Source organism: Microtus pennsylvanicus, chromosome 19, assembly GCF_037038515.1.
Source record: "Microtus pennsylvanicus isolate mMicPen1 chromosome 19, mMicPen1.hap1, whole genome shotgun sequence".
Classification (NCBI taxonomy): Eukaryota; Metazoa; Chordata; class Mammalia; order Rodentia; family Cricetidae; genus Microtus; species Microtus pennsylvanicus.
Window position 1 is genome coordinate 23,856,319 of NC_134597.1, and position 23,749 is coordinate 23,880,067.

General features: G+C 43.8%; 1 protein-coding gene and 1 non-coding gene across 3 annotated transcripts in view; both read right to left on the bottom strand.

Moving 5' to 3' along the window:
• Ube2h (ubiquitin conjugating enzyme E2 H) overlaps window positions 1–21,413 on the bottom strand; it is an 83,167-nt gene extending 61,754 nt beyond the window's left edge. For both annotated transcript variants that reach the window (XM_075953757.1, XM_075953756.1), the window contains exon 1: window positions 21,217–21,413. In XM_075953757.1, the coding sequence (XP_075809872.1) occupies window positions 21,217–21,269 (53 nt within the window). In that variant the 5' untranslated portion in view covers window positions 21,270–21,413. The remainder of the gene's footprint in view (window positions 1–21,216) is intronic.
• Window positions 10,017–10,124, bottom strand: LOC142838530 (U6 spliceosomal RNA). Its single transcript, XR_012908584.1, has one exon. It is a non-coding gene; the product is annotated as a U6 spliceosomal RNA (small nuclear RNA).
• Window positions 21,414–23,749: the final 2,336 nt, after the last annotated feature.

The following is a 23,749-nucleotide window of genomic DNA, read 5'->3' on the forward strand; positions in this document are numbered from 1 at the left end:
CCTCTTTCGGTCTTCCAAGCACTGTGAATTAGAGGTATCAGCTGGATCAAAATCATCTTTAAATAGATATAACTAAGATCTCAAGAAGGGGAAAAAAGATGCATATATTACTGTCTGAATGTGAAATGCCCCTCACAAGCTCACATGTTTTAAAAACTTGGTCCCTAGCTGGTAGCACTGTTCCAGGGAGCTGTGAAAGTTTTAGATGAGGCCTAGCTAGAGGAAGTAGGTCAGTGGAGGGCAGGCCTTGAGGTTTATAGCTAGGCCATGTGTGGAGGCCTCGCTCCACTTCCTGGTTCAATAGAAGCAAGAAGTAGTATTTCTACTCTCCTGCCAGGAGCTGTCCACCACCAGGCCTTCCCTGCCATGAAGGCCACAATCCCCTCAAACCGTAAGTCAGTTAATCTCATGGAAATGAGAAAAATAAGTGATACATTGTGTGTATTAGCACACACCTTTAATACCAGCATACTCGAGGGAAGTGGAGGACCAAGAATTCATGGCTACAGAGCAAAACCACACTGAAATAAATAAGCAAGCACAAGCCTTTAATTCAAGCATTCATGAGTCAGACAGATCTCTGAACTTAATAAGACCAGGAAGGCCTCAGTGGGGGAACCTGTCTCAAAAAAAAGAAAAGAAAAAAGACAGAAAAAATACGAAACAATAAAGTGGGGAGAAAATGTTGAGAAACAAAAAGCCAACAGCTTTGCACATAAAATAAGATTACTAACTAGGCAGTGGGGGCACATGCCTTTAATCCCAGCACTTGGAGGCAGAGACGAGGCCAGCCTTGTCTACGGAGAGTGAATTCCGGGACAGTAAGGGCGACAAAAAATCCTGCCTCAAAAAAGCAAACCAAACAAAAAAACAATATGTACACGATTTTACATGGTATGCTTATTTGTGCAGCCCAAGGAATCAAACTCAGGTTTTCCTGCACGTTAGGAAAGTACCCTAGCACTCAGCTACATCCATAGCCCCCTGAAACGTTTTAAGACAGTGTCTCACGGGCTGGAGAGATGGCTCAGAGGTTAAGAGCATTGCCTACTCTTCCAAAGGTCCTGAGTTCAATTCTCAGCAACCACATGGTGGCTCACAACCATCTGTAATGGGGTCTGGTGCCCTCTTCTGGCCTGCAGGCATACACACAGACAGAATATTGCATACATAATAAATAAATAAATATATATTAAAAAAAGACAGTGTCTCACTCCATACACAGGCTGGTACTCACTACATAGCCCAGGCCAGCCTCAAACTTTTGACTCTCCTGCCTCAGTCTTTACAATGCTAGGATTATAGGTACGAGCTGTACGCCTGCCTCCCGTCCGTGACTTATTTGTTAAAGCTTGCATTCTAACACTGAAGTCTACTTTTCTGACGTGGACTGCTATTTAGTAAGTGAAACTGCGACAAAGGAACACTATCAACTGCCCCGAGTCAATTTACTGCTTGAGAAGACTATCTAATGCAGTAACACCTGTATCTCAGGAACTAAACTGCAATCCTATGCTGCTCTCCACACACAGAGATGCTACCATATTTCATCACACGCACAACACATCATTATGTTATGACACACCACGAAAGAAAGAAGCAGCACCGAAGTGACTCACCACCAATTTTAAGACATCTCAATTTCAACGATGTTGAGATGTAGAAAAAAACTGACTTAGAATTTAGAAAATATGATGTAAACCTGACATTGTTTACTAACAGAAAATCGCTTGCCATCTTCACACACCAATTTTCCTTCTGGGCTCAAGTGTATTTTTACAACTTGCTGTATAATTAAATTCAGTATGATTCATACATTTTATAAAGAACCTACTAATCTGCCTGGCGCGGTGCTGTATACAATTAAAGCACACCCTACACATTATCGCAAGGTGACAACTTCTCTTTCAACATGTTTGCTAGAGTATTAGTTCTCGAACTTTGTGATTTCAGCATTCCTTACACAAAATATTTTACAGACTTATTTAATTTTATGTGTATGAGCATTTTATCAGCATATATTTATGTGCCTGATGCCTAAGGTTAGATGGGGAGGGTCCAACCTCCCAGAACTAGAGTTTACAGATGGTTGTGAGCCACCACGTGGGTGCTAGGAACAGAACACAGGTCCTCTGAAAGTGTAGTCAGTGCTCTTAACTGCTGAGCCATTACTCCAGCCTCACTCTTAATACTTGGGAGGTCTGGAGAGATGACTCCATTGAAAAAGTGATTACCAAACAACCATAAATGAGGTTTTGAGCTAGATCCCCAGAGACTGCCTTAAAAAAGGCCAGTACTGCAGCGCACATCTATAATCCTAGCTCTGGGGAGGCAGGACTAGGTGGATCCCAGGACATTGATAATCAGTGAGCTCCAGACTCAGCAGGGGACCTTGTCTTCAAAAATAAGGTAGCCAGTTGGAGAAATGACTTAACAAGGAAAAAGTCTGCCACCCAGCCTAGAACCTGAGTTAAATCTCTGGAGCCCATGGTGGAAGGAGAAAGCTAACTCCCAACAGTTGTCCTCGACCGCCACGTGCTATCGTACACACATGCCCATATTCACACACACACACACGACACTCAAGTACACACTAGGTGAACGGAGATGTACCTCAGCCGGCACTGTTCTTGCCTAGATCCCAATACGACATAAACAAGTCATGGTCCTATGGTATGTCAATTCCACAGCACTAAGGAAACTGAAGGCAGGAAGATCAAAAATCCATCCTTAGCTACACAGTAAGTTAGTTTGAGGCAGCCTGCAATACAGGATTGTCGTGTCTTTAAAAAAAAGAAAAAAGAGGTAAGGACCTCCAAGCATTCTTTACATGTAAGTTATATCTACCAAGTTACCTTTTTATATTTTAGAAATATTAATAGACTTTAAAGCAGTAAGTCCTATCCTGTTAACATAGAGCACTTTTATAAATGCTTTAATAGTCAGGATGTATGTTAAATGTTGATGTGTATTATGTGCTTTGCCTGCATATTTGTCTGTGTGTGTGTGTGACCTCAGAAGGGGTCACTGGACCACCTAAAACTGGAGTTATGGACAGTTATGAGCCACCATGTGGGTACTGGGAATCAAACCTGGGTCCTCTGCAAGAGCAGCCAATGCTCTTAAACTGCTGAGCCATAATCAGACCCCAGAATGACATTTTTAAATGACTTCACAAATCTCTTTAGAGTCTGGCTCATAGAAGGTAGGTAGATTCTCAGCTGTGCTTACACAATCAATCTGACAAAATATGTTTTGAATGTAGTTTAAAAAAAGATTAATATTTTCCAGATATTTTTGGACACAGTTCATTGACATTACACTAAAACAATACATGTAGGAAACCTCCCAAAACATGCGATCAGAATACTCCTAATATTCTACCTTATTCTTTGTGACTCTTTTTTTTTTTTTTTTTTTTGTTTTTGTTTTTCTTTTTGTTTTTCGAGACAGGGTTTCTCTGTGGCTTTGGAGCCTGTCCTGGAACTAGCTCTGTAGACCAGGCTGGTCTCGAACTCACAGAGATCCGCCTGCCTCTGCCTCCCGAGTGCTGGGATTAAAGGCGTGCGCCACCACCGCCCGGCTCTTTGTGACTCTTTTATCCAAGTCTGATTTCCTAATTGTAAAAATAATGGTTCACTGACTTATATACATATCTTCCTCCCAGAGCATCAAAACACCGTCAGGAATGTAAGTATTAGAAAACTAAACGTGCTTAGTAACTGACAGACGCTCTCAAATGCTCTGCTTTAAAGTTCTGATTTTGGGCCGGGCGATGGTGGTGCACGCCTTTAATCCCAGCACTCGGGAGGCAGAGGCAGGCAGATCTCTGTGAGTTCGAGACCAGCCTAGTCTACAGAGCTAGTTCCAGGACAGGCTCCAAAGCCACAGAGAAACCTTGTCTCGCAAAATCAAATAAAATAAAATAAAGTTCTGGTTTTATCACTGGCAACATATGGTATTAGTTTGCCTAGAAATTAAGGCTTAGGGCTGGAGAGATGGCTCAGTGGTTAAGAGCATTGCCTGCTCTTCCAAAGGTCCTGAGTTCAATTCCAGGCAACCACATATTGGCTCACAACCATCTGTAATGAGGTCTGGTGCCCTCTTCTGGCCTGCAGGCATACACACATGCAGAATATTGTATACATAACAAATAAATAAATAAATAAATATTTAAAAAAATAAAACAAACAAAAAAAAGCTTAAAAAAAAAGAAATTAAGGCTTAGCTTCATTTCTGACAAAGTACTGACAAATACTTAAGTCTAAATAGTTTGTCAGTCACTTTCAAATAGAAATGGCATCCCCAAAAAGCAGCCAGTTCAGATGGCAACTCAAACACCCAGAGGCTAGAAGAGGGCAAATCCCCTGGGACCTGAGTTACAGGTGGTTTTGAGCTGCCATTTTGAGCTGGCAACTGAACTTGGGCACTCTGGGAAGAACAAGCTAGTGTTCTAACTGCTGAGCCACCTTTAATCCTATCCTGTGCAAGGGCAAGCTTTCAGGGAAGCACTCATTCTTTTCAGCAGAAGAAGTTGTGTATATTAAGCAAGTGTTCTACACTAGGCTATCCTCTGTCTATGGGTGGAGACCCACCTGTCTTCACTTCCTGAGCAGTTGTGATTGCAAACCTGTACTCCAGACCCAGCCAAACTGCCCTCTAAACCTGCAGCACGTGTGAAATCGCACAACTGTTAACATGATCTGGGCACATTAAGGTCCTGCCATTGGTTTTGCACCCTTGGTATAAATGTAAATAAAGCACAAAGGGCAATCAATGAATTAACATTACTATCAAGTTCTGGATTGTGGATAAAATGCCTTGGGGATCCCCAAAGCAACTTCAGGCAATGTGTGTAATGGAACCTTAGAAGGGTCAACTGATTAAACATTTACCAATATAATCCCAGTTCTTAGAACATGGAGACAGGAGGATCAGAAGCTAAAAGCTAGTTTTGGCCAGAGCAAAGCATGCATGTGCGTGCGCACGCGCACACACACATACACATACGCACACGCACACACACGCCAAAATAGAACTGAATTATTAATGACCTAAGGAGCACAACTGTGTTTTCCTTTAACTGAGCATGCACAGACATATGGAGCCGGGAAAGAACACACCTCTGTGGTATAGAAATCAGTTAGCATGTGCGAGGCTGTAGGTTAACTGCCAATACCAAAACAAATTCCTAGCAATAAATCTTGAAACAGAAACCACTATCTAAAGTATTAGAATTCAGGGGCAGTTCATACACAAATGCATTCATTACACGTAGATAGTCACGAATGCTGTGCATAAAGTAGCAATGGGGCTAAACAGAGTAGCTCACACCCTTAATCCCAGGAGGCAGGTGGATCATGAGTTCAAAGTCAGCCTGGTCTACATAGTGAGTTCCAGGATAGCCAGGACTACACAGAGAAACCCTGCCTCGAAAAATCAAAAATAAAATAAAGGTAGCCTGACCTGCATAGTAAGTTTCATACCAGCCAGGGCTACACAATGAGGAACCCTGTCTCAAAAGAGAAACCCCAGTAGTAACTCTGGAGCTAACAAGGGTGATCTTAGCTCTTTTAAGAAACTAAAGAAGTCTGGATTTTTAACACACAAAAAGTATACCCTAACATCTAAAAACCAATGATGCTACGAGAATGAAGGGCGGGGTAAAGAGATGGTCAATTCTTTCACAGGTTCAATTCCCAGCATATTACATGGCAGTTCACAACCATCTGTTACCTCCAGCCCCACAAGATCCAACACCCTCTTCTGGTCTATGAGGGCACTGCAAGCACAGACACATGCTAGCAAAACACTTAAAAAAAATTTAAAAAAAGGCAAAACATAATACTAGGTAAAATACTGTAATACATAATAAAGATAAGGAAATTAAGGACCAATTAAAGACAGCATGGGTCAACAGTGAAGCATTTAGTCACTTGATCTAGAAACATAACTTATACAGGTATGCTGACACGCCTACAATACCAGCATTCAGAAAGACTCAATGCAGATTTTTGAGGTCAAGGGCAGGCTTCATGGTACAGTCATCTCAGCACTTAAGAGGCAGAAGCAAGAGATCTTAGCCTCAACATTCAAGGCTAATCTCAGCTGTAAAGAATTCCAGCCAGGCAGAGGCAGAGGCAGGTGGATCTCTGTGAGTTGAAGGACAGCATAATCTGCAAGAACTAGTTCCAGGACAGTCTCCAAAGCTACAGAGAAGCCCTGTCTCAAGGGGGCGGGGGGAGTTCCAGGTCGGCTACATGAGACCCTGTCTCAAAAAAACTACATCAACAACAAAGCAAACATGAAAAATTAAAAACATGTATGTTTGGCTGGAAAGATGGCTTAGTGATTGAGAGTACCAACCCTCTTCCAGAGGACCTGGGTTCAATAATCCCAGCATCCACATGGCAGCTCACAACTATCTCTAACTCCAATTCCAGGGGATTTGACACCCATAAGAAATAGGAAAAAAAGAGAAAGGAAGGAAGGGAGGGAGGGAGGGAGGAAAGAGAGTACTTTCACATTTAATACTTTTTGTCAGTCATGGTGACTTGAGCTATAATCCAGCACTCATGAAGTTCCGGCAGACAGATCAAGAGGTTGAAGTCATTTTGTTCTATATAAAGAAACAAGGAGGACCTAGCAGTGGTGGTGCATGCCTTTAATCCCAGCAGTCGGGAGGCAGATGCAGATGGGTCTCTGTGAGTTCGGGGCTAGCCTGGTCTATAGGAGCTAGTTCCAGGACAGCCAGAGCTACACAGAGAAACCCTGTCTCAAAAAACCAAGATAACAAGCCGGGCGGTGGTGGCGCACGCCTTTAATCCCAGCACTCGGGAGGCAGAGGCAGGCGGATCTCTGTGAGTTCGAGACCAGCCTGGTCTACAAGAGCTAGTTCCAGGACAGGCTCCAAAACCACAGAGAAACCCTGTCTCGAAAAACCAAAAAAAAAAAAAAAAAAAAAAAAAAAACCAAGATAACAATGAGGACCCTAAGAGAGACATACATGGATCTACATGGGAAGTAGAAAAAGACAAGATCTCCTAAGTAAATTGGGAGCATGGGGACCATGGGAGGGGGTTGAAGGGGAAGGGAGAAGAGAAAAATGTAGAGCTCAATTAAAATAAATAATTAAAAAAAAAAATCTAACCAAAAAAAAAAAAGGAAAACAAGGAGCCTACATAGTAAAGTTCCAAGACAACCTAGGCTATAGGAAACAATAAGAGAGTACTAGTTCTGTTTACCCAAAGTGGATCATAGTTTACAGCACCCAAATCTAAGGTGCGGAAAGGAAGCAGAGGTGCAAAAAAACAAGCTGAATGCCAGCCCAGTGTCAACAAGCCAGCAAGCCGACCTAAAATGTCACACAGCTGACACTCAGCACCTATGTGACAGCCAGGTGTGTGTATTTTTAAATACAAAGATCTAAAAATACACCGGCAGAGTTACTGAGCCAGTGAGCTGCTGGTTACACTTCTGACCCACAGACTGCACAGAAACACAGGTGTCCTAAAGAGTTCTGAGCATTTTAGTCTCAAATTCGAGCATTTGTCCTACACTCAAAACTAGTGAGGTGCTGCTACAACATTCCATTTCTACCCTTCTTTAAGAATGGCAGGTGAAAGATAAACTCAGCATTTCAGAAGAAACCAAATGGATATGACCACATTATAATATCTTACTTTTTCAACAGCTATACTTATCCAATAGCTTCAATAATAAATACAGTCCGCTCAACGATGCATATACATTAAGACTTACATCATGTAACAAAACCATCTACTTCCCAGAAGGAACAAAACAACAAAAGCATCAGCAAAATAAAAAAGAAAACACCCAAATGATAGGCACGGTGGCGCAACCTATTCTAAATGTATCTTTTCACATTATCTATCTAAAAACAGATAAAAGTGGAATCAGTCATAATAATGGCTAAACAAATCCCCCGAAGCTGTGTTCTTAGATCACATCCTTTTATTTGTATCTTGGTTATCTAAAAAGTAGTAATTTGCTCTCAATTCCAAGTTCAAAGGTGGGCCGGGCGGTGGTGGCATAGGCTTTTAATCCCAGAAGGCAGAGACAGATACATCTCTATGAGTTCAAGGCCAGTCTAGTTCCAGGACAGTTGGGCTGTTACAGGGAGAAACCACGTCTAATAAATAAATAAAAAATAAAAAGTCGTCGGACAGTGGTGGCATACTCCTTTAATCCCAGCACTCGGGAGGCAGAGGCAAGCGGATCTCTGTGAGTTCAAGGTCGGCCTGGTCTACAAAGGCTAATTCCAGGACAGACTCCAAAGCTACAGAGAAACCCTGTCTCAACAAAACCAAAAAAATTCAAATAAACTAAAAAATAAAAAGTCAAATGTGCCAAGTGGATGGTTCACATATTTGACCCCAGCACTTGGAAGGCAGAGGCAGGTGGATCTCTATGAGTTTGAGGTTAGCTTGGTCTACTCAATATCCTGGCCAACAAGTTCCAGAATATCCACAGCTGTTACAGAGAAACCCTGTCTCAAAAACAAAACAAAACACACTAACAGAAACAAAAAGCATAGAGGCTTATTATACTTGTAATCTTAGTTCTGGGACAACTGAGGTAGGAGATTGCAGTTTCAGGGTCAGCCTGGGCTACATAGGAACCCCCCTCTTTTTTTTTTCTTTTTCTTTTTTTTTGGGGGGGGCGATTTTCAAGTCAGGGCTTCTCTCTAGCTTTGGAGCCTGCCTGGCTCAGGAAAACCTTTCTAAGCAGAAGCAGTGGAACAGACCTATCACTCCACCAGTCAGGAGACTTAGGAAAAAGATTTCTTTATGTTCAAAGTGAGCCTGTTCTACAGTTTCGGGCCAGACAGAGGTACCTAGGTTGACTGTCTTAGTACAACAACAAATTTCCAGCTTATTTCTTACTATGAAAGCATATATCAAAGCATTAGTACTTCCTTAAACTGCTACTTAAGGCCAAAGTGGCATTGCCTAGAGGATATAATTATTAATGTCTACTCGAAAATCCTTATTTGCAGAAAAGACTTGCGTGTTTTATAATGCCCTTGTATGTAGTGCAGGTTTCCAAGTGCAAAATCATGCGTAACTATGTGAGTATAATTAGCTGCTGAAACTGACTTACCAGATGTAAACAGAACTTCATCAGAGCTAACAAAACACTTGAATAACACTGAAAAAATAAAATAGCCATAACTGGCAGAATAAAACCATTGTATATCCAATTCACTCAGTCACAAAATAGGCTCCTATTTTAAAGCATACAAGTCATACACTACTAATTTGTTTCTATAAAAATAAAACTTCTAATTCTATTTCCCGTTAAGAAAGCAGAACGACATTCGTGCCTTTAAATTAACATAAACTAGTTCAAAGGCTTCAGCATAATACACTAGGTCACTAAAATAGTGGAGAGGAAGGGCTGGGATGCAGCTTGTGAAATCACCAAGGCCCTGGGCTGAATCCCCAGCACAGAGAAGAGAAAGAATAAGCACAAGTAGATAGTTCTCTTTATTTGTAATGCTAAGAATTGTATTAAGGGCCCTGAGATTACATCCTCAGCCTTGTCTGGCATTGTACTGGGTATTAAAGATCTCAAGACCTCTTTCATTGAAGAGCTAAAAGAAAACTGGTCTTCAGCTTCTGAATATCAAACACATGAATCTTACTACAAAAATTAGCTTTTAAAGGTTTCTTCACCAAAGACAACCCCTAAAGGCAGTAATTCTCAGCCCACGAGTCACAATCCCTTTGGGGATTGAATGACCCTTTTGCAGAGGTCGTATATCAGATATCCTGCACATCAAGACCTATACTACGATTCATAACAGCAACAAAATTACACTTGTGAGGTAGCAATGAAATAATTTTTTTCTTTCTTGGTTTTTCGAGACAGGGTTGCTTGCAATGAAAATAATTTTATGGTTGGGGGTCACCACATGAGGACTGTATTAAAGGACAAAAGCATTAGGAAGGTTGAGAACCACTGCTCTGAGGAATAACAAGCAATACCATTGGACTTGAACCCATAAATTCCAGCACTTTGCGTGTCATCCTTGCGCAGGGGTCATGCTAATCTTCTCTGTATCGTTCCAATTTTAGTATATGTGCTGCCGAAGCAAGCACAAATTCCAGCACTTTGAAAAGCTGAAGAGGAAGAAGGCTGTGAAGTCAAGGCCAGGCCAGCAGAGAGCAAGTTCCAGGTCAGTCTGGACTAACATGAGACTCTGATTCACAATGACAGTAAGAGTCAGAATCAGCAGCAGCAGCAGCAGCAGCCTGATATAACAGCTGAGATTTGTAATCCAAGCACTCACATGTCTGAGGCAAGAGGATCACTAAAAGCTAGAAACCAGTCTGAACCACAGTTCCAAGCCAGGATGGGCTACATTGTTTCAACTCTGAATACTGGATCTCAACAATACACACAAAATTAAGGTGTCAAGGTGCAATCCACTGACTTTAATGTAGTTAAGGAAATTGAAGGTTTCCCTGATGTTTCTCTCCTTCAAAAGATAAATACCAAAGTTGTAAGCTACTATGTTGTTGGGATATCTGTACTGCCTGGTTCCCGCAGTCGTTAAGTTCCAAAGAAATCACACATAGGTCTACATTAACTATAAACTGATTGGCCCATTAGGTCAGGCTTCTTATTAACTCTTATATTAGCCCATTATTCTTTTTTTTTTTTTTCCGGAAACAGGGTTTCTCTGTAGCTTTGGTGCCTGTCCCAGAACTAGCTCTTATAGACCAGGCTGGCCTCGAACTCCCAGAGATCCGCCTGCCTCTGCCTCCCGGGTGCTGGGTTGTGCCACCACCGCCTGGCTAGCCCATTATTTTTATCTGTGTTAGCCATGTGGCTCGGTACATTTTTCAGCGAAGCAGTCACCTCTTGCTTCTTGTGTCTGGGCCCACAACTCCATCCTCTTCCCAGAATTCTCCTGTTCTCTTTGACCCGCCTTTACTTCCTGTCTGGTTATTGGCCAATCAGCATTTATTTAAAATATAATTGACAGAATACAGACCATGGTCCCACACCACTACCATATACTGTTAGTAAAAGTTCGAGTCTCACATGTCATTTCTAACTGCATAAAGTGAAATGGACCAAGCTACTTCTCAGCTCAAAGAAAATTATCTGAGTGGGTTAGTAAGATGGCTCAGTAGGTAAAGGTGTTTGCTGCCAAGTGACCTGAGTTTGATCCATAGAAGGAAAAGTAGCGCACACCTTTAATCCCAGCACCCGGGAGGCAGAGGCAGCCGGATCTCTGTGAGTTCAAGGCCAGCCTGGTCTACAGAGCTAGCTCCAGGACAGACTCCAAAGCTACAGGGAAACCTTGTTGCGGGGGGGGGGGGGGTGGTGGGGTGGGGGGGTGGGGGTGGGGGGGTTACATATGTACCCAATATTCATACACAAATACATGCAAAAACCAGTCAACTTAAAAACAAAGGGAGGTGGGATTTAGACAGGGCTAAATAGTTAAGAGTACTTCCAGCGGACCAGGGTTTAAATCCCAATATCCATATGAAGGCTCACCCCATGACGGCTCACCTGTAACTCCAGATTCGGGGATCGAACGCCGTATTCTAACCTCTGTGGGTTCTGCAAGCCATGTGGTACACAGACACATAAGCAGACAAACCCCATATAGACAGAGAGAGATCGCCAGGTGTGGGGGAACAAGCATTTAATCCCAGCACTCAGGTGACAGAATTAGACAACATCCTTACAGGGGCAACCAACCATTTATAACTTCAGTTTTAGAGGATCCAAAACCTTCTTTTGACTTCCACAGGCCCATGCCCACATTCAGTACACAGACATACATATAGGCAAAACATTCATACACATAAAATAAAAATAAATATAAAGAGTACATATGCTATGATTCACATAGTATCTTTACACTTCCACGTTCTGAACAGGAACAGTATTTTTAAAACATTCCTACATAAATATATACTAAGTATATTACCAATATAAAGCTAAAACTCATCATAAAATGACATTTTCCTATGTTCATCCACTTTAGTATAAATCTAATTTAATATAAATTTAATTTATACTAGAGATATAGACTGAACAAAATCTGCATTATGGGATGATTTCTGAGGGAATTCTCTACTTTGGATTAGTGATCTGATCTGACTATCAATTCATAGCAGTGAGAACTTAAGGCCATGCAAACAAACAAACGTAAAGCCATGCAAAAAATGGCCATTGGTTAATGAAAAAAACAAATCTAGTTTTTTTCCTTTGCAAATTTTATTTTCCAAGCACTGTTACCAAGGAGACTTACTAATTCGTTTATAGTTCTGGACTCAAAGATTGGGGGCGAGGGGGCGCCATGCTGGAAAGATGGCTCATACAGAAGACCTGGGTTGGGTTCCCATACCCACAGAGAGGCTCACACACCTATCTGTAACTCCAGTTCCAGGAGATGCAACACCCTCTTTTGACCTCTCTTTGGGCACCAGGCATGTAATTAATACCTGTTATATACACACAAGATAATTTGTCAAAGACTGGCTGAAAAATCCTAAACATTCAGCAATATAAAACCATAAATTGCCGGGCAGTGGTGGCACACGCTTGTAATCCCAGCACTCGGGAGGCAGAGGCAGGTGGATCTCTGTGAGTTCGAGGCCAGCCTGGTCTACAAAGGGAGTTCCAGGACAGGCTCCAAAACTACAGAGAAACCCTGTCTCGAAAAACCAAAAAAAAAAAAAAAAACAAACCATAAGTTAATTTATCTTAAACCAGCACTTGGGAGGTAGCAGGTGGACCTCTGTGAGTTCAAGGCCAGCCTAGTATACAAGAGCTAGTTCCAGGACAGATTCCAAAGCCACAGAGAAACACCTTGTCTCAAAAAACAAAAACAAAACAAGATAATTTATCTTAACCATATTGCACTTGTTGATCTCTATGTAGTCCTGGCTTGTCCTGGAACTCACTTTGTGGAGCAGGCTGGCCTCGAACTCATAGAGACCATCCTGCCTCTGCCTCCCCAGTGCTGGATTACAGGTGTGCACCACCACTGCCTGGCTGCCGACCTTGTAAATGTCTCATCAGCAAGTCCAAAAGTTATGACCATAAAAAAAAAAAAACTTCACTTTCCTTTTTCAATCTTCACATATAGTGTGTGTGTTTAAGTATGCATGTATGTGAGTGTGCACGTATGTGAGTGTGGGTGGACACGCAAGAGGACAACCTAAGCTACTGGCCTTTGCCTTCTACTTTGAGTCGGGGCTGTTATACACCAGACTACCTGACCTACGTCTTCCAAGGGTTCTCCAGGTGTCACTTCCCACTTGTCACAGGGCACAGGGTACAGATTCCTGCTTTTAATTGGTTCTATGAATCAGAACTCTTTGATTCTCATACGTTTTACCCCAAGCCATCTGCTTATCCTTGAAGCACCAATTTCAAATGGGGGAGAGATCTGTCACAGCAGCTTTGACAGTAGGGCTAGGAACCAGTGCTTTAGAAGGGTGTTGTTTAATGTGAGTCCTTTAAAACACCCAAATGAAACAAACGGTTGCATCAGTTTTACCCATGTATAAAAGTAGTAAAAACTATATTAAATTATCTTCTAAAAAAAGAAAACAGAGCCTTGCAAAGTGGTACAACCTTCAAACCCAGAAGCAGTACACAGGAGAAGTCAAGGCCAGCTAGGGATACTGAATGAACTCTTGTCTCAAGCAGAAAGTTAATCACATACCTACCTCATGGGGCAAGTATTTCTTAGTCTAAAGAAAGCACATATCCATACAAAAGCTCACAGCCACCTAACTTACAACTTGAACTAACCCAAGCATCACGATGTAAATTCTACCAGGTTTACAGTATATGCCTGTAATCCTATTTTGATAAACTGGGGAGGAAAGATCTTAAATTCAAGGCCTGCATAGGCTACAGATTCAAGATCAGACTTGATTAACCATTCCCACCCACCCAAGACAGGGTTTCTCTGTAGCTTTGAATCCTGTCCTGGAACTCGCTCTGTAGACCAGGCTGGTCTTAAACTCACTGAGACCCTGTCTGCCTATGTAAGTGCTATCATTGCCCAGCCCAGATTAGATAATTTAGTAAGACTGGCTCAAAATTTGAAGTCAAGATGGCTCAGCAGACAGTGGCAGCCTTTAATCCCCACACTCTGCCCAGGTAGGCGGATCTGTGATTTTGAGGCTAGCCTGGTCTACAGAGTTGTAGGACGTTCAGGGCTACACAGCAAAACTCTGGGTGGGCAGGCAGCTGGCTCAGCAGGTGAAGGCACTTGCCACCAAGACTAACACTTGAGTTAATTCCCAGTACCCACATGTTGGAAAAACCAAAAAAAAAAGGACTGATTGCCACAAATGGTCTGACAACCCCCCCCACACACACACAGGTAGAGGCAATTAAAAAAAAAAACAGGAGTTATCTAAACATCTAAAAACAACATAAAGGTCTGGGGAGAAGTACAGTATGACAGACCTTGCCTAACTTACACCAGGCCCTGAGCCCAATGCCTAGTTCTGTACACACATGATGACAGCAAATACACAAACTTCTAAGCTACAGCACATCCCCACAATTAAATACTGCTCAGCAACCTAAGAACACACAATGAACTTCAAAATTATGACCAGTGAAGGACTACGCGTAAAAGGGACACACTCTATATGATTCCATTCCTATGTAATTCTAGAAAACAGAAAATCATCTAGGTATAGAAATCGGACCAAAGGCTGAGAGGAGGGAAGAAATACAAATTAACAAAGAAACTTTGGACACTTGGGCAGTAGAAGAGGATCAGGAGATCAAAACTAACCTGGACTATGTGAGACCCTGTCACAAAGAAAGTTTGGGGGAAGATGAATCTGTTTCTTCTTGATTGTGGTGACAGGTGTCATGGATAACATGTTAAGACAGCACAAAACTTACCATATCTATCACTTTTAAATAGGTAGTTTCCTAGCACTCAGAGGCAGCAGGATCTCAAGTAAGAGACCATTCTATGCTACATAGCTAAGACAATGTATCAAAACACCAAAGGCTATGCCGGGCAGTAATGGTGCACACCTTTAATCCCAGCATTCCAGCCTGGTCTACAGAACAGACAGGGCTGCTACACAGGGAGAAAGAAAGGAAGAAAGGAAGAAAGGGAGAGAGGGAGAGAGAGAGAGAGAGAGAGAGAGAGAGAGAGAGAGAGAGAGAGAGAGAGAGAGAGAGAGAGAAACAAACAACAAAAGATTAATGGATATAAGAACAAAATACTCATGGACATCCTATATGCATATATATGCACACACTTCCTTCTACACTTGTAAAAGCCAAGGCCAAACGTGAAGCTGGTGAGGAAAACTAAAAAGCATATGACAAGGGTGGGGAGGGGGCACAACCAGGAGTGACACAGTACAATAACAGCAGCTATGCATTATGTCTACTCTTTCCCCTTTCTGGATGCTTTTGGTTTCTAGATCACAAGCAGGAGCTTGTACGTGTGCTGGTCAACAATCTATCACCTGCAGCCTCAGATATTGCCCCCCCCAGGGGCCCCAGAGAGGGTTGAGATTGGGATAAAATCTTACTACCATTTTATATAGCCCAGACTGGCCTCAAATTTCTGAGAATCACCTGCCTTTATGTCTGGAATCCTGGGATTATAGGTGTGTTTCAATACACCAGCTATTTCCAGTATTTTTAACAGGAGAAAGCATTTACAAAAATATGAAGCAAAAACAAAGCAGGTAAGTATAATATGGCCAATAAATCCTGGGGAGAATAACACACCACAGGGAAGCACCAACAGGCTAGCATTTAAGGATGATTTCTATGCCAGTCACTGGAACATCAGCATCTCTCATTCCTGGACCCTTCTCTGGACCTCCTGAAGCAGGAAGTACAGGGGCAGGATCCAGAACCAGTTTTAACAAACCCTCCAAGTAATTAAGATCACACTCAAGTTTGAGAACTATTATTTAAAGGATAAGATTATGAGTGGCTGTTTTCTTTTCTTTTTTGTAACCTGTATTTTCCCCAATTACTTTATTATAACACTTTCAAAACCCAACTAAGTCTTTCATTAAAGTATTTTATTAAAACACAGTCTCTCTGGATCTCCAGGGGAAAAGCTACTACACTGTAAGCATTGTAAGATCTGAATTGCATGTCTAAAAACCATGTTTCTTGGAACCATCAATCTGTTAACACAGAACAGGATACCAACTGCATGTATGTATAAACACCATCTAAGGTACTGGTTAGTTGCACTACCCCAACCAACAAACCTAGGTCGTCTTAATGTTTGCACACAGAGAAAGGTCTCTTACAGATCACACCTACCTACACAAGATTTTTCCCTTCTAAAAGTTGAACTTTGCCGGACAGTGGTGGCACATGCCTTTAATCCCAGCACTCAGGAGGATCTCTGTGAGTTCGAGGCTAGCCTGGTCTGCAGAGCAAGTTCCAGAATAGGCTGCAAAGCTAGCGAAAAAAACAAAAAACAAAAAAAAAAACTTACCTTTTAGGCCTGTTCCACTACACCTTCACTGCAAAAATCACACAAATTTCTGCTTTACCAAAGTGTTATTATAATGATCTATTTGCCACCAAAATCTACACGAGGAAGACAAATTCAAAAATCTTGGAATTGCCAAATCTTTAACTTTGAGCTTTAAGACCATGAAACTGTTCTAACTTTCATCTTACCAACTCACTGAGAGGCCACAGGAAAAAGAGGTCAACCACAGGCTGCCAATGGACACTGGGGCTAGTTAAAAGATTGTCCACACTTTGAACACAAATTAAACAGTAACAATGCCTAACTTGGGGATAGAATAACTGCTGATTAACAGCAAAACATCAAAGTTAAAGTCAATGGTAAATGCCTTCACATTTCACGCTTGCTTTTGTTCTAATGCCTACTTTTTTTAAAAGGCATTGAGATATATGAGAAATACTTTTCACTTTTATAAAAAAGAACACCAGGTTTGGTTATTTGAGACAAAGTCTTTATGAAGGCCTAACTGTCCTTGACCTCAAAGACACCCACCTGCCTTTGCCTCCCAATCATTGGAATTAAAGGTGTGAGACACCACCATGCCTGGCAAAAAAAAAGAAAGAAAGAAAAAAGGAAGGAAGGAAAAAAATCAATTTTGAAAATACAAAATATTCTAAAAAGCAAGATGCTAACACACAATGCTGATCTGACATGCTGTCCTTCCTGGCTTAAAGGAACAATTTAATAACTAATCCCATAAACACTATGTCCACCACACTCATCTTTTCACTATTTCTCCACAGACACACAGTGCCTGATACAAATAGGGGGCACAAATATTTAAGGGTTCAAACTTATTACAGAAAATTTCTGGATAATCTCTCAGGGCTGCAAACCAACCAGGCTTTCAGCTTTGGAGGTCCATTTCCACCACACCTTTATTTAAAACATCATAACCTGTCTTGTTACCAAAATCCTTCTGGAAAAGACAGTCTCTGAAAACTCAGTATTCTGTAATTTCCAAATATTACAGCAATAGCAGGGTGAGCCAAGTACCCATTATGATAAGATCCCGTTTTCTGGTTTAACTTTCTTGAATCTTAAAAGAGTACTGGGTTTTTTCCTCCTCGAAAATACACTTGGTCTTGTGAGCAGCTCACAAGGCCTCCCCAGCCCCCACCTCTTTTGTATGTAAACACACTCTTGTCACACACTCCCATCAGCTGTTTGGTAGCTCCACCCCTCCTCCTTTTCCGGGTAGTAACAGAGCAGCCAATGAGCTGCAAGGAGCTGTGCCTACGGCCTTTTGCCTGCATATGCTTTTCCAAAACAAGCAGCTCTCGCCTTCAGCAGGGGCACTGGTTCACAGATAAAAGGCTCACCAGGGCTGTGCAACAGGGCGAGACAGTCACCCCCACCAACAAGGAAACCCATGTAACCTGAGCTGTTTGTTCCTCCACCGAGGAGAACTTCTACCAATATTCCTTTAGGGCAAATCACGCTTAAGGTCACCAGAGTCCCAGGTCTCAGACAATCTAAATAATCAGTGGTTGCCGAGGGAAACCTCAAAGGTTGGTGATCCCGGGCTGCTCTCAGGCTGGCAATCTCCCTGACTCTGGCAAGCAAATGGCTGCACTATCCACGACCATTCCACCGGACCGAGGCTAAGGACAAGGGCTTTGATTCCACAGCGCCCAAAAGTCATGTAAATCAGTTTCTCGGCTCCTGTGGAGGTTTGCACAACCCTCAGCTGAGGCTCAGAAGAGAAACAATGAATGAGTCAGAGTTTCAGAGCATAATCGCCCAGCAGATTAAGTGCACTGGTGCAAAACACTCACTCCCTGCATAACTTGGGAGTCAGCTCTCTTACCAACCAGTCACAAAAGAAAAATCAGACTCCGGAGAGACGGTATCTAGCTAGGTGGTGGAAAGCAGCGACCAATTAGTCACACGTTCTCTTCCCTCCCTCCCCCCACACCGCTACTTTCCTACTATAGGTTCCCTGCCAGGCAGTAAATCCTTGTGGTATAATTACGCCCAGAGACAGCCAAAAATGGGCTGAAACAGGAGACTTCGATGAAACCGGCTATTAGCCTCCACACCAAAGAAATCATCCAGGGACAAGGGACAAGAAGTGCTATACATTCCTTTAGACCTCCTTCCACTTCCTTACCACCATCTTCGTGGTTAATCCTCGCACTGACAAGCAATTGCACTCATCTCAGCAGGAGGCTGGGGAATCTGCTCTTCAATTTTTCACTAAGTATACCTTACCCCAAAACTGTGAACTCCACTTGGGCCTACTGATGGGAATTCAATTGAGAAAGGAGGCCATAAAATCCTCCACGACACACACCAACACACAAAAGGAAATTCGAAAATTTTTAACTTCCAAACTACATGAAACCAGAAAATAAACTCGAGGCAGAGATAACCTCTAGCTTTCAAATCAAAACTGCTACCCTCTTATCTCAGAGAGCGACAATTTTAAAGAGCCCTGCTTTCTTTTGTCAGCAAAGGGAAGGTGGGGAAAGCACAGAAGCCAAGGCATCTTTGCCTTTCTTCATCTTCTACTAAAAATAAGCTATGAAATAAGCCACTTAGGGAGAGGGGAAAAGAGACACCCTGCTGTTCTTTGTCTGTTTCCCTCTCCCTCACCACCCCCCACACCCGCCACCCCCCCCACACACCCGGACTCCTAAATGCAGTAATCATTCTAGATGCCACAAATACTACGTGAACAAAAGGCACTGTATGGCAAAGGCATCAGGTCAAGCTAGGCCTTGATCTTTATCCTCAATCTTTAGGAAATCTATGCATGAACATAATTAGAGGAACTGACATCGATCAAAAACAGCTGGATTCCCCCCCCATCCCAATTATATATTAGGGTGAAATTCACATTAGGTGTGACAGTCAACTCTCAATTCAAGTCAATAATAACTTCTGAGTCTGCCACCATGTCATTTCCTAGTTTCTAAACAAAAATAAAGCCTCAAACTGCCTTGTGTAAAATGTACACACAGCCATAGTTACAAGTTTTCCTGTGGTCTTAGGAAAAGCCAACATTCCTGGTATAATTCACAGATTTAAAAAGCAATCAGCCACAAACGGCTCATAAAGAGTTGATTTCACTTGTGCCTAGGTGTATCTGGCATATTACCTTTTATTACTGGCTGCTCTGATCCCTCCTACTACCCTTTCCCCCAACCCTCAAACTTCATTGGTTACCCAGTATTCAGTATTCTTAATGTCTAGCCCCTGGCAAAGGAGAAAAACACGGTCTTATTACTGAAAAGATGGATTGGACAGAAAAAAAAAAGATTAAAAAAAAAAACAACTTTTGCCTAGGCAACTTCCTCTCCCATCCCCCAAATTAAAATCCTATGCAAAAACTACTTTTTAAAAAACTTCAGCAAATTTCATAACTGAGTTTCTGCCAACCACCACGGATCGCTAGAAAAGGTAAAACAATCAAAAACAGTAACAAATTAAAGAAGGAATTCACCTGAAGAATCTAGCCAAACAACTTGAGTTATATAAACAAAATCCTGCAACAGGGGGAAACGGTGGGGGAAGGGGGCGAGGCAGAAAGAGAAACAGGAGACAGGACTCTTTTTAACAGCCTTTCACCTTCCCCCGAGGGATTAGCTATTTAGAACACCAGCTTCTCGGTCCCCCCCCCCACTGGCCCTCAAAAAATAAAAAACATTTCTTAAATACTCGATTTGTCTCAGGAACCTTCGCGAATTTCTCTAGCTAGTCATGAAATAATCAGTCTGGATTCCAACCAAAACCACTGCCTGGAAGACTTATCAGTTACAGTTCTCCCACTGCAACCTCGGGTGCACATATAAAGTTGGGGGAAGGGGATAGAAAATAAAAGATGTCACTCGGCCCAGATCAGAGCAAGCAGTCCCCAAGAACCGTACTCTCACAGAGGGAGTTATGCTCAAGTGGCTAGGACAGGACTATTTTGTTCAGGAGCTCCCCTTTCTCTCCTTCCTCCCAGCTGTCAGATCCACAATATGGAGGAGGGTGGCCTGCCTGCTAAGAGGGCCTGGGGGTCCTCACTGCACGCACTACGAGTGGGATAGGCTTTGTCAGTCGAGAGAAAAACAGGGACGTTCTCCAGACCAGAAGGCTTAACAAGAGTGTCTGATTTAAAACACACGGAGCTCTTTATTACAAGAGGGGCCTGAGCAGACTACTCTCTTCCTAATATAGAAAGGAATTAGGGATAAAGAAGGTCGATTGAGTTACCCCAGTTTAAACAGCACTGTGAGTGGAAGGAACCCGGACACCTCAGAAAAAAAAAAAAAGAATAAGAAGAAAGGTTTCCCCTCTCAGGAAATTTCTATCATGAGTCCATAAATCCAAAGCTAGCAAACAGGAAGCAAAGACCCTGAAGATGAGCTCCCGGTGACGAAGGAGGTGGCTAGTTAGCCACCCCACCCCCCAAGAAAGGGCCGTCTTAGGAATCCAAACGTCGTGGAGGAAAAGTCACGGGCTCCGGGGGGTGCAGGGACAGAGAGGAGCAACGCACATCTCGGGGGGCTGCAGATAAAGGGGACCTGAAAAAGCCCTCGGCTCCGGGGAGGTGCTAAGGGGCCGCCGTAGGCACCGGGGGAAGGAGGGGAGGCGCGGCCAGTGGCCTGGAGTGCCCCGAAGCCCTCGCCTGGGCACCCCCACCCGCCCCACACGCAGTCCGAATTCCCCTCCATGAAGGATACAGCTTGACTACGTCCGTGTCCATCCGCCTCTTGCCGGGACTGGGGGATGACATGTTGTCGCCGCCGCCGCTGCCTCCCCGTCGCCTGCGCCGCCGCCGCCTCTCTCCCCTCCTTGGCCCGTCTGTCACGGGCCCCGGGCCCAGCTCGCAGGGTCCCGCGGCCGCGCCGGCTCCTCGGCCGAGGTGGCAACACCCGCGCGGTCCCGTGGGGTCCGCTCAGCCGCCGCCGCCGCCCCCCGCACGGGGGAACACCGGGCACTGCCCCGCCGAGTGGGGGCGGGGATCCAGGCGCCCGCTCGGGCTGCCCTCCGGCTGAGGCTCCGCCGCGGCCCGGGCAGGCGCTGCTCCGCGCCGTGCGCCGCTCCCCCCCGCCTGCGCTCGCTCGCTCGTCCGCCTGCCCGCCCGCTCACGCTCTCGCCAGCTCCCAGCTGCTTCCTCCACAAGCCGACGACTCCAGCACGGTCGGCCTCTCTACCCGAGCCTCGCTCAAGGCGCCGTGATGTCACCTCTGTGACGTCATCTGAGGGGCGTGGATCTGGGGAAGGGGCGGGGCGTCGTCGCGGGGTAGATTTCTCCGGGGAGTTCTGGGAGATGTAGTTCCTCTTTCTCCTGCCCGCCTGTATCCCTCTGTCCCCTCCCCCAACCCCCCCCTCACACTTCTTCGCTCAACTGCCAGTGTCGTTACCATCGACATAAACGATGGTAGTAAATAATGGCAGTATGATTGCATTCATGTGCTTTATGAGCCACCCTCACACACAATGTTACAAAGGGCTGTTTGGATATGGAGGAGGCCGAAGTGGCAATTACTCAGACTGGCGTCCAAATCTGGAAATTCCCATACCAGCATGTTCTCTGCACTCTACTTCCTTTTCAAATGGAAAGAATTCATTTGCAGGGATTGTAGACTACAGCAAGGCTTCCTCAGAGCTTGCAAACCAGGCTTCATTAATCCACACAAGACCAGTAATTCCTGGAGTGCAGTAGAAGCAGCAAGGTGGCAAGAACAGAAATAATTGGGTACCAACATCCTTGTTCTACAGAATCTTAGGTAAGTTTTAAACTCACAATGTATGTTACTGATAGACGGACCCTAAATATGCCCTAATTCAGAGCAAAGATGGTTCTGCCCTCCAAACTCCCATTTCAACCATGTGTATTTGCTTATTCATTTAATGAACATTAAGTGCCACTGAGTTCTTATGGCTGTGAGTTCATGAGGATGTAGTTGGAATGAAGATAAAATTTACACAGTCCTCCCAGAATGACCTGAGTGTCAGAAACGCCACTAAAGCAGGGCCTGTCTTGAAAAACAAACAAACAAACAAAAGCCCCTAGGAGGGCCTTCGGCTTACTCAGTTAGCGTAGGCAGTTGAACAAAGTTCTCAGGTGGTTCCCTCACAGTGAAGTTTGAGAGAGACTGCTCTACAGGGCTCCAAAGCTTTAGCTATCGTCTTTCCCCTGGGACTACACTTGTACCTTGACAAGTTAGGTGCTGTGAGCTGGGTCCCCTTTAAAAGCCTTACACACACACACACACACACACACACACACACTTCTGGGACCAGAGCAATGGGCTAAAGTTGAGCATTCTTTGCTCCTATCCTTCTAGCCATCAATACGCCAGCTATTTTTTTAATTGCAACAACCATATTTAAATATTCAATGCAACAGCACGAAACAGCCTTACCTATTGTGCAACTGTCATTACTGTTCATTTCCAGAGACTTCTCATCCATCCCAATAGAAACTGTGTACCAGTCTAGTAATAACGCCTCACCCCCATTCCCAGCAGCCCCTGTAACCTCCATTTTCTGTTCTGAGGAGAAAAAGCATGATTCACTGCCTTCTCCTTCAACACATGCACCAGCAGACATGTGGAAGGACTTCTAGCCCCCTTTATCTGATCACTTTTTTGAAGGAAAGAAAAACCAAGGGTTGTCTTTCTCACTGTCCACACCGGACTCCCTAGGCTGTTACTGCTGCTACCTGCTCTCCTAGAGTGGCTCCCCCGCCCTCCGTGGCCTGATGAACTCCCTCCCCTCTGCTAAAACAGTGGTTTTCATGCATGGCCCAATGCTTCAGAATCACCTAGAGAGCTTTGTAAGCTCACAGGTGTCCAGAAACTGTCCCTGGGGACTGAGTCAGAAGGTCCAGGGTGAGTCCGCCATGTCCTTGTCTTTAACGGGCAACCTCAGATGGTTTTGATGCTGGCCAAAGTCGGAGAGCCTCTGCCTTCAGTATTCCAATAGGGGTCTCAATTTCAGAACACCTATCACCCCTTGCCTCTTAGTACATTTATACAGTCCTAGGCCAAGAAGGCAGAAACTGTGTACCCTCTGCTCCCCCTCCACCAAGTGGCACTTAGAGGACCCATGGTTATTGTCTCTAAAACCACAGCATATGTATAGAACAAACAGGAAATGGGGAGGGGGGTCAAGGAAGAGAGGCCTAGAGTGGGGGCCTAGGAATTTTAGCTGGTGCTTCCCTCTTCGCCGACAGAACTACTGTGAGCAAAGAACTCGGCAAAAGAA